At 38.7% G+C, this 16,324-nt stretch overlaps 1 protein-coding gene across 12 annotated transcripts in view; it reads right to left on the minus strand.

The window, feature by feature from the left end:
* NCOA1 (nuclear receptor coactivator 1) overlaps nucleotides 1–16,324 on the minus strand; it is a 253,867-nt gene that overhangs the window by 14,978 nt on the left and 222,565 nt on the right. For all 12 annotated transcript variants that reach the window (XM_021085899.1, XM_021085898.1, XM_021085907.1 and 9 more), the window contains 3 exon segments: nucleotides 14,486–14,587; nucleotides 11,862–12,264; nucleotides 1,995–2,169 (listed from right to left, as the gene is read on the minus strand). In XM_021085899.1, coding sequence (XP_020941558.1) covers nucleotides 1,995–2,169; nucleotides 11,862–12,264; nucleotides 14,486–14,587 — 680 coding nt within the window.

Raw genomic sequence — 16,324 nt, forward strand, 5'->3', positions numbered from 1 at the left:
CAACCCACACCACAGCAGTGACAATGCCAGATCCTTAATCTGCTGAGCCATCAGGGATCTCCTTGCCTCATGTTTTAAAAGCATCACTCTAGCGACCAAATGGAGAGGAAACTACAGTAGAGCAAGGGTGGAATCAGGGAGACAGAAGGCCACTGCAGTGGTCCTGGGAAAGGATGATGCTGGCTTGCACTCAAGCATACAAGAGGGACAGGTAAGGAGTTCTCGAGAGCTGCTAAAAAGCTGATGTGATTTGCTGACAGATGTCTGACGTGGGATGTGGGAGAAAGAGAAAAGATTTTCTTCGAGTAACTGGGAAGAATGGAGTCGTTCACTGAAATGAAGAAAAGCAGAGGAGGAGCAGGTTTTGGGGAAGAATATAATTTTAGTTTTTGTCATGTTACGTTTGAGATGCCTATGAGACTTCTAAGTGGAGACGTTGATTAGGCAGTTGTCTGTACAGTCTGGTGTTCGGGGGAGAAGTCTGGGCTACAGACTTAAATTTGGGAGTCATAAGCATAGAGACGGGAATTTTATCAGTGAGAGTGGATAATACAACCAAGGGAGCAAGTAGATATGGGGAAGAGGTCTTGGAATGAGCTCTAAGGCCCTCAAATGGAAATCAGGGAGATGAGGAAGAGCCAGCAGAGGAGTCAGAGAGATAGAAAGAGAGTCATCTTTCTCAAGAGAGAAAGTTGTTCCAGAAACCAAAGAAGGGGCTTCAAGAAAGAATAAGTGCTCAGATGTGTGCTATCAATGCTCATGGCATTTGGCACTGTAGAGGATATTAAGGACCTTGACAAGAACAGTTTTGGTGGAATGGTTGGAATGAAAGCCTGACAGGTTCAAAAAGGAATGGAAGGCGAGGAAGTGATAGAGCATTGTCCTTTATGGAATTTAACTGTGAAGTGGGGCAGATGTGTTAGCAGGACTGTGTTTTTATCTCAAGGCACATTTAAGTGCTCAGGTGCAGGCATGGAGCAAGAGCTTAGGTAGATTTCATTAGGGAGCATTTGGCTGGGCACAAATGCAACAGCAGGAGAGCTGGGCAAAGGAGTTAAGAGTGCCTGTAAGGGAGTAATTATAACAGTGGACCGTGGAATCTGAAGTGAGTTCAGGAAGCTGGGATTAGAACATGGCAGGAGATTAAGTTCTTGAGCATTGCACAGTGTTCCGTCTCTACCGAGGGTATTCCACTCCCCACCGAGAGCTACGAGTTCTCCGACAGAAGAGTTCCTCTCTTACCTTTCAATGAACTTTAAGAGACTACGGTCTTAAGTTTTCAACTTTAACTACCTTACTTATTATGTTGTCAGATTAAATGGCTTCCCTGTCATTAGAACCAAGACACAACCAAATTAAAACCCTCATAAAACTCAAGCGATGTGTGAAAAGTTCAGCAGCTGGGATTTGGGGTGGGGGATGACTTTTATAAGGTAATTTTAAGCAAAAATGGGCAAAATGAGGCCACTGAAAATCTAGAGATTCAAAAAGCAGGGTAAGGCAGAATGACCTGAGAAGACATAAAATCTTTGTTGTTGCTATGAAATCCTTCAAAAATACTGAGAGTGAAACCTGTGTGCCCACTACGCAGCTTCACAGAATTATATCATTTTGCTCTTCTTGCTTAGATTTTTAAGATTTTAAAATGTTTTTATAAAGAATGATTAAAAAAATCACTTTTTAAAAAAGGACCCATTCCTTCATCTGTCCCAAGGGAGTTCTGGTACACATAGGAGTCCCTCACATTCTTCAGGTGTGCTAGAAGTGGGATGAAAAGGTTGAGGGTCACTGCAATACTTTTCTGTACTATAAACACACAAATCTGACTTGAATCTGCAAGGACTTAAAAATCACTATTTGCTGATAACAAAATTCAGTTCCTTGAATTTGCAAGTGAATAATAGCTAATAATCTTCTCTTTAGTTGGGAAGGCTTGTCTGTTCTTATGTGCTGCAGAGGATCAGGGATGCGCATGTATAAAAACTGCCCCTTACTTGTTGTTTCCCATTGCTCCTTGCTGCCAGGCCTTCATGTCTGGTGACTGGTAGCCAGAAGCAGGCGGAGTCTGCTGGAGCAGAGAGCTCTGAGGCGGAGGGATTGGCATCGGCACCATGGAGCTCCCAGGGCTAAGAGATGGAGCAAAGTTGGCCTCACCTTGGGGAACCATTCCTACAAATTGACAACAAAGCAATTTATGTGAATACACTATACATTTATTAAGCCTATAAAAGGCAAAAAAAACCCCAGAAGGATCTGTAATAACATAGCTGAGAAACAGCCTATTCAACAAAGTAAGAAAATATTTCAGTCTCTTAAAAATAAAACAGAAACTTTGGTATAATCAGAGAGATAAATAAACATACAAAATAAATATGGGAGAATGTTTCCATTCACTAAGATGTTGATTTGGGTACCATGATTACGTTATGATTTTCTTCTCTGTTCTTTTCTGTTTACATGAATTTTTAAGTGTAAAAAACAAATATGAGCCCATGTGACAGATTACTTGCATAATAAACGTGTTGAAAAGGACAGGAGAATATAGACATTCACTAAATTTGTGATAAACATTCCATGACATATGTAAGTCAAATCATTATGCTGTGCACCTTAAACTCATACAGTGCTGTATGTCATTTATATCTCAATAAAACTGGGGGAAAAATGACTAAGTTATGGGATGTACTGTACAGCTTAGTGACTATAGTTAATAACATGGTATTGCATATTTGAAAGAGGCTAGGAGAGTGGATCTTGAAAGTTCTCATCATGAAGAAAAAAGTATAGTGATGGATGTTAATTGAACTCTCTGTGGTGATCATTTTGCAATATCTACAAATATCAAATCATTATGTTATACACCCAAGATTAATGTTATGTCAGTTATACATCAATAAAAATATTTTTTTAAAAACTGAAAAAAATAAGTTGAAAAGGGAAAAAACTAAGAAAACCATGTGTAAAAGGAAAAGTGAAAACATTTTGTTGGCCACTCCTCAGTTGTTTAATTTAGGGGCTTTTCTTCCCTTCCCTGTCTTTTTTTTTTTTTTTTTTAAACGGCTGCACCCATGGAATATGGAAGTTCCCAGGCCAGGAAGTGAACCTGAGCCACAGCTGCCACTGACCCTGCAACTGCAGGAACACCAGATCCTTTAATCCATCATGCCAGGCCAGGGATCTAACCCTTGCCTCCACAGCAACTGAGCTGCTGCAGTCAGATTCTTAACCCACTGTGCCACAGAGGGAACTCCCCCAGTCTTTTTTCTTTTTTAACGTGTTACTGAGATGTAACCTATATAGCATCAAATTCACCCACTGAAGTGCCCAAATCAATGATTTTAGTTAGTTTATAGAGGTGTGTATCCAATACCACAATCCAGTTTAGACATTTTCATCATATCCCAAATCCCCTTGTGCTGGTTTGCAGTCAATTTCTATTCCCACCTCTAGCCTTGGGCAACCATGATCTGCTTTCTGTCTCTACAGATTTGCCATTTATTGGAAACCTCACATAAATGTAATCATGTGAGGTCTTTTGTATCTGATCTTTCACTTAGAATACTCTTCCTTCCTCCTTCCCTTTCTCCTTCTTTTCCTTCCTTGCTTTTTTTTTTTTTTTTTTTTTTTTTGTCTTTTTAGGGCCATACCCATGGTATATAGGCTAAGGGTTGAATCTGTATCCTCATGGATGCTAGTCTAGTTCATTACCACTGAGCCACAACGGGAACTCCTAGCATAATGTTTCTGAGGTTCAACTAATCTGTACCATTTATCAGCAGTTTGTTCCTTTTTATTCACAATAGTGCTTACTAGCAGCCATTGATATAACTGTGCTAAAAAATCAAATGACCATAAAAGTAAGGGTTTATATCTGAACTTTTTATTCTGTTGCAGTGATCTGTCTGTCTACACATGTACTAATACTATATACTGTCTTGATTGTTGTACTTTATGAAGAATTTTGAAACTGGTAGTCATCCAATTTTGTTCTTAATTTTCAAAATTTTCTTGGCTACTATGATCTCAGCATTTCCATATAAGTTTTAAGAAGCTTGTCAATTTCTCCAAAAAGGATGTTGATATTCTAGTAAGAATTTTGTAATTATAAAATTAATTTGGAGTAAATTATCACCTTTTTGGTCTTTTCCTCTACGATTTCATTTTGTATAGTTCCCATTGCTACATCTTCAAGTTCACCTTTTCTTTTGTAGTATCTAATTTGCCTATTCCAGTATATTTTTCTCTCAGGCACTGCAGTTTTTATCTCCAGAAGTTTGATATTGGTTTTATTTACATCTTTCATGTCTTTGGTTAACATGTTCAAGCTTTCTCTAGTTTCTTGAACATACAGAGTAAACGCATAATTTATAATTGTCTTAATTCTATCACCCATGTAATTTCTAGGTTGGTACTGATCGCTGATTTTTTCATTAGTAGTTTTATCTTCCTGTATCTCGTATGCCTGGCAATTAAAAAAATCAGAGTTGTAAATTTGACCTTGTTAGGTGCTAGATTTTTAAAATTCCTCTGAATTTAAAATTTTGAACTTGTCTGGGTTGTGGATAGGTTACATGGGAACAGCTTTAATTCTTTTGGGTCTTGTGCCTAGGGAGACAAGAGCAGGGTTTAGCCTGGTGCTTACTTTGCTCTGCTACTGAGGCAAAAACATTTCTGAGTATTTTACTTGACACTCATGAATTTTGAGGTTTTCTATTCTGGCCCATGGGAAGAGGAGCTGACCCTGTCTGAACTCAGAAAACGTTCCCTCTAATCTTTTCAGGTGGTTTTCCCTGGCCTTGGTTTGTGTACACGGATTAGCACTCAACTGAAGACCTGAGCAGGACCCTCTGTGGAACCCTGTGGTTCTCTCTGTGTGTGGCTCTCTTCTCTTTGGTGCTGTGCCTTGAAACCTCAAGCTGCTTGGCTTCTCAGACTCCAAGCACCCTTGCCTCAACTAAGGGGAACCACTGGCTCCTGCGAGATTCCCTCTCCCTGCAGCAGAGTCTGGACAATTTCTAGAACTACTGTTCAATTTTTTGTTTGTTTCAGATGGTAGAATAAATGTGCTCCCTATTACTCCATCTTGACACAAATTGGAGAGTGGAAAAAAACCAACAATTTCTTTTTTTTGTTTTGGCTTTGCCCGTGGCATGCAGAAGTTCCTGGGCCGGAGATTGAACCTACACTACAGCAGTGACCAGAGCCAAGGCAGTGACAACATGGGATCCTTAACTACTAGGCCATAGGGAACTCCTACAACAATTTAAAACAGCAAAAATGGGTTTCTTTTTATGTTTTCTGTTATGCTTGTGCTCTGTATATATATTTTTTCTTGATAAAATACATTTCACAGTTAAATACTACTGAGGTAGCTATAAGTTATAAAGTTATAAAGGTACAGAAAAAAAGAATGTCACAATTTGATTACCCATAATTTAGTATAATTCCTTCAAATCTTCCCTCTATGAAATCTTGCATAATTTTGTGGCTTGCTTTTTTCCCTCATCCTTATACAACTATAAGCATGTTTCTATATCCTTAATTGTCTCTTTATAAACATAATTGCAGATGCCCATGAAATAGTTTGTGTTCTGTCATTATTAATACAACGACTTTTCTCTTTTTTTGTTTGGTTAATCTGGCCAGAGATGAAGTTAATTTATTCACTTTTATTTTCTATAGGGTACCATTTTTAAAGCATTTTAATTTTTTTGTGAAGGTTATCCGTAGATTTTCTAATTTTTTTTTCCCCCTCTAAATGTGTAACTACTTTTCTTGGTAATGCTTATATAAATAGAGATACATATTGTGCATTTCTCCTTGTTATCTCCTCCATATGTAACTTAATTTCTGGTAAATAATTTTGATTTAGAATATATGGGGAATAATTTTTTTCACTTAAGACTCTAGGAGGTGGGTTCGCCCCATCACCTTCATTTTTATATTGTCTGTCTTTGCATTAATTCTACATTTTAAATTTTAACTATTTTGGTTGTGACCCTCAAAAAATACTTGTCTGTTCCTAATGCATTTTTAATCTTATTTATGATGAAATAATATATGTGAAGGGGGAAGATACTTATCACATTTTGGATATTATCCTTTGGGGTCAAAGCTAAACAATAAATAAAACTGCAAGCACATCAGCATGCTTTTTGGTGTTTCTTTCTGGCCTCATCTCATGTTCTAACTGCCCATGTTTCCTCATCAGATGACCTTGTTTTAGTAGAAAGAACCAGTCTGTGAATAATGAATTTGGAGGGGTAGTTAGAATTCTGGTCCTAATTCTGCCACTAAACTGGATCTTGGATTCTGTGGACCAGACAATCTTGCTGCTTCTAGTTTAAGAATCCTAAATTCTATCTTTGCTTAGATTGTGTGAAATCTCCCTGCTGGACCATAAATGGTACCATCACCATTTGGCAGCAGCAACTAGAATTAGGATTCATTTTTCCATTAAAAGATTCATTAAGCATCTACTCTCCCCACCAAACTACTGTGCTAAGCACTTGAAAACAAAGATTGAAAAGGTCACACATGAAGTTCCCACTGTGGCACAAGAGGATCAGTGTTGTCTTGGGAGCACTGGGTCACAGGTTTGATCCCTGGCCCGGCACAGCAGATTAAGGATCTGGTGTTGCCTCATCTGTGGCCTAGGTCATAACAGTGGCTCAGATCTGATCCCTGGCCTGGGAATTCCATGTGCCTCAGGGTGGCCAAAAAGAAAAAGAAAAGAAAAGAAAAGGTCACACGTGGCTCACTCAAGGAGCTGATGAGCTGATGAGCAAGTGGTGGTGAGTGCTTATGATTGGGAGTGTCAGGGAGGGCTTCCCAGAGGAGACACCTCTGAGAGGAGGGAGGAACAGAAATGAGCCAGGTCAGGAAGGACATTTTAGACAGAGGATACAAGACATACAAAAGCCTAAAAGAAAAGAGAGCAAGGTATGTATTCTTTTTTGAAACTTGAGAGGTTTGTTCAGTTGGAACATTGAGACATGGCGGGAAGGCGAAATGGGGTAGATAAATCTAACTGGACAAGTTTGGGGTGCTGATGGAAAATTCGAGTGCGTCTGTCTAGTAGGCAGCTGTACACATGAGCTGGGAGGTTTAGAGATAGAGAACAGAGTCATTAGCATGAAGAAGCCACTAAAGCCACAGGAGTAGATGAGATCACTCAGAAGGAGTGAGTGGAGTGACATGTTTATTGTAGAGGGACATCTGGACTGCCTTCAAGGAATTCATGAAATAGACACAAAAAATGTCTTTTCCGATCACCCTCGGAGTCCTCCCCGTGGCACAGCGGGTTAAGAATCCGACTGCAGGAGTTCCTGTCGTGGCTCAGCGGTTAACAAACCCGACCAGTATCCATGAAGACACGGGTTCAAACGCTGGCCTCATGCAGTGGGTTAAGGATCTGACCTTGCCATGAATTGTGGTGTAGGGTCACAGACACGGCTAGGATTCCTTGTTGCTGTGGCTATGGTATAGGCTGGTAGCTACAGCTCTGATTCAACCTCTAGCCTGGGAACCTCCATAAGACACAGGTGTGGCCCTAAAAAAGACAAAACAACAACAAAAGAATCCAACTGCAGCAGCTTGGGTCCCTGTGGAGGAGTAGTTTTGATCCCAGGCCCCACACAGTGGGTTAAAGGATTTGGTATTGCTGCAGCTTCAGCACAGGTCACAACTGTGGTTTGGATTCGGTTCCTGGCCTGGGGACTTCCATATGCTGTGAGTATGGCCATAAAATTAAAAAAAAATTTTTTCCCCCATTTTCTTTGAGTATTACCATAGTATAAAATAAAATTTAAATGTCTAATTCTATTCTTATGCAATCATCATAATCCAGAAAATTTTTCTGTTTTCAGAAATAAAAGAAAGTACACTCTGTCACTATTAGCACCTACATGTTCCTTCATTTACTTGGTGCCTATATTAAGCTGAAAGATGCCAAAGCAAAGGACTAAAGCTAAGATAATGTATTCATCCTTTGGTTTTACTATCATCAGTTTACACAGGAATCAGCAAACTTTTCCCTGCAAAGGGCCAGATAAGTAAATTTTTTTGGTTTTGTAGGCCATAAGGTTTCTGTAAGAACTACTTAAGTCTACTGCGTGAAGCTAGCCATAAACAATATGTAAAGTAACGAGCATGGCTGTGTTCCAATAAAACTATTTATAAAAACATGTTGTGGAAGTTTTTTTGTTTATTTTGAGAAGTTGATTTGAAAAGGTTGGAATTTCTCCAGAACTTTAATTTGTACCAACACAAAACCTGGTCTTAAAGCTTTCTACCAGGTTGCTGAACATGGTAGAGCGTGTTTGTAACGTAAAGCAATGAAAGAAATTTAAAATATTGCATCTTTAAATGTTCTTATGCTTTCTAGAAACACTAACAATTTTCCCCGTTTTTTTGAAACAGTTCACAGAAGACCTGAAAGTTCCACCATTTCATTTCAAACTGTAACTGATGAAACTACTATTCTTCCCACTGTACCTAGCTTCTGGAATTTGTCTGTAGTACAAATACTGACTTTATCAAACAAAAATTCTTATTTTGTGAAAGGTATTTTTTGTCAGTCAAAAGTTGGGACTAGAAGGGAGTTTCTATTGCGGCTCAGCAGTAACAAACCGGACTAGTATCCATGAGGATGCTGGTTGGATCTCTGGCTTCGCGCAGTGGGTTAAGGATCCAGCATTGCCCTGAGCTGTGGTGTGGGTCACAGATGTGGCTCAGATCCCATGTTGCTGCGGCTGTGGTGTAGGCTGGCAGCTGTCGCTCCTATTCGACCCCTAGCCTGGGAACTTCCATATGCCACTGGTGTGGCCCTAAAAAGCGGAAAAAAAAAAAAAAAAAAAAGTTGGACTGGAAGAAAACTTCAGGTACCAGATAGATACTTAACAATGGGCAGCAACACATCTGGTTATACTGCCTGGAGAAGAAGGACGCGCCACTCACTGTCTCCATCACTGTGTTCTACACTGACTTGCAAGAGATCAAAGACTAGACCCACAATCCTGAAGGAAGTCTTGTCAATTTCACAGGCACTGGGGTTTTGGAACACTTTTCTAGTGCTTTTGTCAAGAAACAGGAGCAGGATGGTAGTTCTCCTTTCCTGGCTTTCCAGAGATGAAGTATAAAAGAGCATGACTAAAAACTGACAGAAGTACTGTGTTTTTCTAAAAAATTAATTAATTTTTGGAGTTTCATGGTGGCTTCGAAGTTAAGGATCCCGCATTGTTACTGCTGTGGTGTAGGTCTGATCCTGGCCCTGGAACTTCCTTCCACATGTCTCAGGTATGGCCCCCCAAAAATTTCCACTTATAGTCATTATAAAATATTGGCTAAATTCCCTGTGTTGCATATGATATCCTTATAGCTTATTTATTTTATACATAGTAGTTTGTGCCTCTTAATCCCTTACCCTTAACTTCCCCTTCCCACTTCCCTCTCCCCACTAGTAACCACTAGTTTGTTCTCTATATCTGCGTCTCACTAGTTTGTTGCACTGTTTAGATTCCACATATAAGTGATATCACACAATATTTTTCTTTCTCTGACTTATTTCATTTAGCAATATAACCTCAAAGTCCATCCATGTTATGGCTGATGGCAAAATTTCATTTTTTATGGCTGACTAGTATTCCATTATCTCTATAATACACACCTATATAATTACACTTATATATAATATACACATTATACACAAACACCCCCCTCCCCTCACATCTTTATCCATTCATCTATTGATGGGCACTCAGGTTGCTTCCCTATCTTGGCTATTGTAAATAATGCTGCCATGGACACTGGAGTGGTGTGTATCTCTTTGAATTAGTGTTTTCATTTTTTTTTGGGGGGGGGGCTATATACCCAGGAGTGGAACTGCTGGGTTACATGGTAGTTCTACACTTAAGCTTTTTGAGAAGTACTGTTTTCCATCTTTTTGTTTATTTGTTTTGGCTGTGCCTGTGGCATGCAGAAATTCCTGGTTCAAGGACCGAACTCACAAGAGAGCAGCGACCCAAGCTACTGCAATGACAATGCTGGATCCTTAACCTGCTGCTGAGCCACAACAGAACTCATTTCTTTTGATAAGAGAATTTATTGGGGAATTTATTAGTGTTTGGCTTATTTGTAGTTATTTTTCTCCCAATAAAAGAGATAAATCTTTTGATTTAAGGCTCTGCAATAAATGCCATAAATGCTAGTCAGGATCTATTCGCTCTTTTTGCTATGCTGACATTTTGGAAGAGAATGGGGAAATCGAGCAACAGAAGTCTTCTAATGCTGGAGGAAGTACTTCTGTGGGCTAGAATAAAGTGAAGGAAGCTTGTCAAATTCTCTGCATACAGAAATCATAAGACGCATGAAAATACAACTCTTTTGAAGGCCACTCCTGTTCAGAAATATTATAATTAAAATATGGATTTATAATCCTTTTCTTGCCCACACATATAGTGGAAGTGATATAAACCAGCCAAAGATGACTTCATTGTCTTGAGGACAAAGAAACCAGTGTGGCATAATTTTGATTAAAATGTCTTAGAGAATTCTGCTGCTCTCTGACACATGTTTCCCTAGATACTTAATTTAATAGTCAAAGGATTTCAGCACCTGTTGCCACCAGAATGAAAAGTCTAAATTGATTTGGCTGTCAAAGTTGATAAGCATACTGCCATGTAAAAAAATCTCTATATAACTTCAAAATTGTATTCAAGTCAAATAGCAGCCTTCTCATTAAAATTCATTTTTAAGCAGGCTTAAAATTTACTTTTTCTTTCATTTTTAAATTGAAGGGATATATTTAAATTTTTTCCCCAGGAATTTGCCATTAATTTTACATTAAAGTTTGATTAAACCTGGTGGATTAATCAAATGTATTTTATTTCTATTACCTATTAGAATCTCCAAGTGATAGAAGAAAAATTTTAAAAAGATATCATTACCTGAGACAAAGGGAACAGGAAAGAGACAACGCAAATGTAAGATTAAAAAAGAACAAAGCATTTGAGAAAGTTGCCTAATAACTGCAGAGGGATATCTTACAACCTAAGCAGCTAAGAGTCGTGACACCAATAAGAAGTCTGAGATAATTTGTGAAGACTGATTATTCTTATGTAAGCTATCAGAAACAAAATCTGCAGGATGATAAAAAAAAAAACTATATGCAAATTTTGAATTTATGTACTTACTACACCCATTGTTTGACATGGGCTTTTCCTTATAGTCTCACAGGGACTCAAGAAAGTAAGAAATTAAGATTATGCTTTGCAGACAAGATGTTAAAAATTTTAGAATCAGACAGGTCCTATGGATCCTATAACTTAATCGTGTTAGCTATCAATGAGAGAGACAAGTCTCAACCATTTAGTGGTTAAGAGCAAAGCCTAGAGCCTGGATCTCCTGACTCCCACATCAGCGTCTTTCTTCTTCAGCAAAATGCTTCAATGTCAGTGAACTGAAACACATGTGAAGAGAGAGACCTGAGCCTGTATGTGGAACAGCTGTCCCTGAGTATCCATGAGGGACTCGTTCCAGGACCCTCATGGACACCTAAATCCATGTATGCTCAAGTCCCTTATATAAAATGGGGAAACATAACTTATGTGCATTCTTCCATATAGTTAAAATGATCTCTAGATTACTTATAATACCTAATACAATGTAAATGCTACATAAATACAATGTCAAAGTTGTTCCCGGAGTGTGGCAAATTCAAGTTTTGCTTTTGGGAACTTTCTGGAATTTTTTTTAGGGGGGATATCTTTGATCTGGGGTTATGTGAATCCAAAGATACAGAGCCCATGGGTACTGAGAGCTACTGAGCTTATAAAAGCAACATAAAGGTGTAATCCTCATACCTGATCCTGGATACTGGAAGACATTCTGCTGCATCTGAGGATTGATTCCAGTGCCAAACTGTCCTCCCATGTTTCCTGTCATGCCTCTGTTCACCATGCTGTTGCGGTTGCCCAAGGTTGCCTCAGGGTTTCCTGCCAGTTGTGAAAAGGGGCTGGTAGAAGCGGGTGGAGTTCCGGGATTTGTACCATAGTTTGGTGGGTAGGGGAATTGCTGCGGAGCACCCTGAGGAAGACGGGGGTTCCCCATTGGAACTGGCAGTCCAGACGAGGGAGGGAGGTTGTTCCCAAAGCTTTGCTGCCTCATGAGCATGGCTCTCTGCTGCTGTATTAGCTGCCTCTGTCGGTGCTGTTGACTGTATAACTCCCGCTGGCGCTGGGCCAACATTTGGGCATTCAGGGGTGGCTACAAAGGACAGAAAAAAAAAAAATCCTCATTTTCTAATTTTATTTTGCTCTTGGAAAACTTATAGGATAAGGCATAGTAGCTTGGGGCAACAGAATATGTAGAAAATCAGTGTACAAGGAGAACAAAAGTAGAAAAGGAACAAAACCTCAAAGTAATAGCCACAGGAGAGAAAATGAATTAAGTACATTTTAGAGATTAAAGTCACCTAGAACTTATAAAAGTCAAAGGAAGTACATATTGATTAATATTATAATATAGACAAGAAAAACTGTTAAGAGAAACATGAATACCATAAAGAAGAGAAAGAAAATGTGACTGATGACTTCTATCTTATCTGGCATTAGGTTTTCTTTTTCATTTCCAAAAAGTTTACTGTGTTTCAAGCATGGAGAAACTTAGTTTTTCCTTTTTTTCCACAAAGACCATTTATTCCACTTTACTTAAATGAATAAAATTTTATTACAAGTGATTTAATTTTCTTCTTTACACTCTTCTGTATTTTCCAAATTATCTATAATGAATGTGCATTATCTTCACAATTAGAAAAACCTACAAATACCACCAAAAAACCCCCAGGAGTTCCCTTGTGGCTCAGCAGCTTTAAGATCCAGCATTGTCAATGCATTGGCTTGGGTTGCTGCTGTGGCATGAGTTCGATCTCTGGCCTGAGAACTTCTACATGCCAAGGATGTGACCAAAAAAAAAAAGGGAAGAATCAGAAATCCAGGATCCAATGCCAACTGATCACTTTAAAAGAAAATAAATAATGAGAAATAAAATACTGAACAGAAATAAATGAACCCAGGTATTTTGTATCACTGTTGCATTACAAGATTGCTCTGGGCATTAGAATAAGTGTTTTAGTAGCTATACAATTATGAATGATGAAAGAAGTGATAAAATTAGGTTGAAGTCACCTCATGGTCTAACTTGCAAAGTGACATGACATGCCAATAAAGCCTTCCTCAGGAAACACCCATTCAGGTTGAGGACCTGACTAAAGGTCCAGCTTTAGCTGACTAAAGGTCAGCTCCATAAAAATAAACTTGCTAAACAGATGTAGTCCAATCTGGAAGAAACTGACATACCGACTTACTCATGGAAGATGTCTTTGTGTGAACCCCAAAAGTGGGGTCTTGTTTCCTTATAACCTAATTACTCTTGCAGGAGCTAATCACTGAGATTTTTATTTATTTATTTAGAAGGGCTATTTATTTATTTATTTTGCCATTTCTTGGGCTGCTCCCGCGGCATATGGAGGTTCCCAGGCTAGGGGCTGAACTGGAGCTGTAGCCGCCCGACCTATGCCAGAGCCACAGCAACGCAGGATCCGAGCCGCATTCGTGACCTACACCACAGCTCATGGCAACACCAGATCGTTAACCCACTGAGCAAGGCCAGGGACCGAACCCGCAACCTCATGGTTCCTAGTCGGATTCATTAACCACTGAGCCACGACGGGAACTCCACCACTGAGATTTTTAAAGCAAAGAAACCAAAATCTGGATCCACAAAGATGCCAATATCTGCTGCTCATCTGCAGTTTCATCAATATTTATCCTTTTGGTTAGTATTTTCCCCCAATCCGTCCAGGTCCATTTTATGGAGAAGAGTTTTGAGTCTTCTCTAAAACCCTTATTTCCCAGTACTGGTTAGGAAATCATAAAAACCTGGTTGAAGCAAAAACTATTAAAGTATGTGTAGAAGTAGGGAGGAAGCACTAGATAACACTCAGAAAGCTACTGAATTCTTTTTATGTTTGGTTTGAATGGCTCTGGGTTCACACACAAGGATTACTGAAACAAGCAAAAAAGAGAAAATGCTGATGCTCAGACTGAGCAGAGAACACGAGGTAGTTAAGATAGCTAAGCAACGTGCAAGGTTCTGATAAGGTTTCAGGTACCATTCACAGAGTTTCATATCTGAGGCTTCTTATTACAGGTATTATTCAGGACAGCAATAAGAGTTTTCTACTTAGTCATCTGATATCTAATAGCAATGACAATAATAACAATAAAACAAAGAGCCCTCAGCTTTAGATCAAATATCAGTAAGGGGTATCACAGGTTGATTATAAATTCACTCTAGAAGAAAACTACAGTACAAACATCATTAAAAGATCAGTTCACAGACAATTTCAAAGATATCCGAGTCAACACTTTTAGAAACACAACTTGGGTTAGAGATGTACTAACAATGTCTGGTTTTCTCACGTTACCTGAGGTGTAATTTGCTGTTGCATGCCTGATCTCATATTGATGCCAACAGGAGCGTTTGCTGCAAACTGGTTCAAGATAGCCTGCCGATTTTGGTGTATCAACTAGAGAAAAATGGAAACAATGAGACGTATTTCTACATATAAATATATAGCATGGCCCCTTTAGAGTAACAAACTTTTTATTGATTACTAAAAAGTTTTAGTATTGCAGGTTTATTTTATATTTATTTATTTATTTTTGCTTTTTAGGGCTGCACCCACGGCATACGGAGGTTCCCGGGCTAGGGGTCAAATCGGAGCTACAGCTGCCGGCCTACGCCACAGCCACAGGATCTGGCTGCATCTGCAACCTACACCACAGCTCACGGCAAGGCCGGATCCTTAACCCACTGAGCGAGGCCAGGGATCGAACCCAAAAACTCATGGTTCCTAGTCGGATTTATTTCTACTGTGCCATGATGGGAACTCCAGTATTGCAGGTTTAGTAAGATTGTTTCTCATGTTTATCTGCCAAAGGGTTGGCAATTCCTAACTTTTACCTAATATTTTCTCCCTTCAGAACTCTAATGGCTGAGGATTTAAAAGTGGAAAACATACACACAATGTACACATATATCTACACCTATGCATATATTAAGTGTATGCCATTCTACTTTATTTTATGGCTGCACCCTGTCACAGCAGTGATAATGCTAAATCCTTAACTGCTAGGCCACCAGGGGAACTCCATCTACTTTTAAATGCCCACCACTCCTCATGTGTTTATCATACTTTTTTTTTTTTTTTTTTTTGGCTGCACCTGCAGCATGCGAAAGTTCCAGGGCCAGGGATCTAACCTGAGCCACAGGAGTAACCCGAGACACAGCAGTGACAATGCTAAGTCCTTAACAACTAGGCCACCAGGGAACTCTTATCATACTTTTAAAAACACATTGTTACTTAGTTATTTCAGATAAGTGCAATAACAGAACAAAAAGAAACATCAGCTCTAGGTCTTAAATTGTTGTGAGTAAAAAAAGTAAAGGTACAATAGGGAACATTCTATTAAGGTCTTGAAGATAAATGGAAAAGTTGAAGTACTTCTGACTTGGAGGATACCTGTCTGAGGGGTACGTATTTGGAGAAAATACAATGTGATTTTATTAGCTGCAGAGAATTATGTAACAAACAAATAGTCTGAGAAAATGGGCTGTTTAACTAGAAGAAGTAATTACTTTAGACCAGCATTTCCCAAATTGGTGTTCTAAAGAACCCTGTTCTGCAGGATATTAATAGCTGTGCCAGGAAAATCGCATGCTGTGCTGTATTAAGCATTGGAAATAATGGGTTACACAAGGTGAAACAGATTTCTTTACTATAGTACTTTTATGAGCCTTTAATTGGCCAAAAGCACATTGTGGAGCTCCAAGAAAGGGATAAATTATGCAATTTATTTATCATAAAACTTTTTCTGACATATGGCCATTAACATTTATTATTATTGCCTAGAATAATCTATGGAACACCAATTTGGAAGATACAGTCAATATCGGGCTTAGAAGTTTTGGGTCATAGTCAGCCTTAACTTTATCAGGTAACAAAATAAGCATCCTTAGAAGTGATACTCCTGATAAACAATCTATTGCTTAAGGGATTTCTGGCTCAATACTCGGATATGAATAAACTGATCGGAGAGATAATAGTAACAATAATATCAATACTATTTTGGTTTTATATGGTACTTTATAACTTATAAATTACTTATAAAATAATTGACATATATATCAATGTAAAATATATTGGCATATCAAATGTATTTTAACATATGTCTATTTAATTCATTTAATATACTTTAATATA

Source organism: Sus scrofa, chromosome 3 (assembly GCF_000003025.6).
Source record: "Sus scrofa isolate TJ Tabasco breed Duroc chromosome 3, Sscrofa11.1, whole genome shotgun sequence".
NCBI classification, from domain to species: Eukaryota; Metazoa; Chordata; class Mammalia; order Artiodactyla; family Suidae; genus Sus; species Sus scrofa.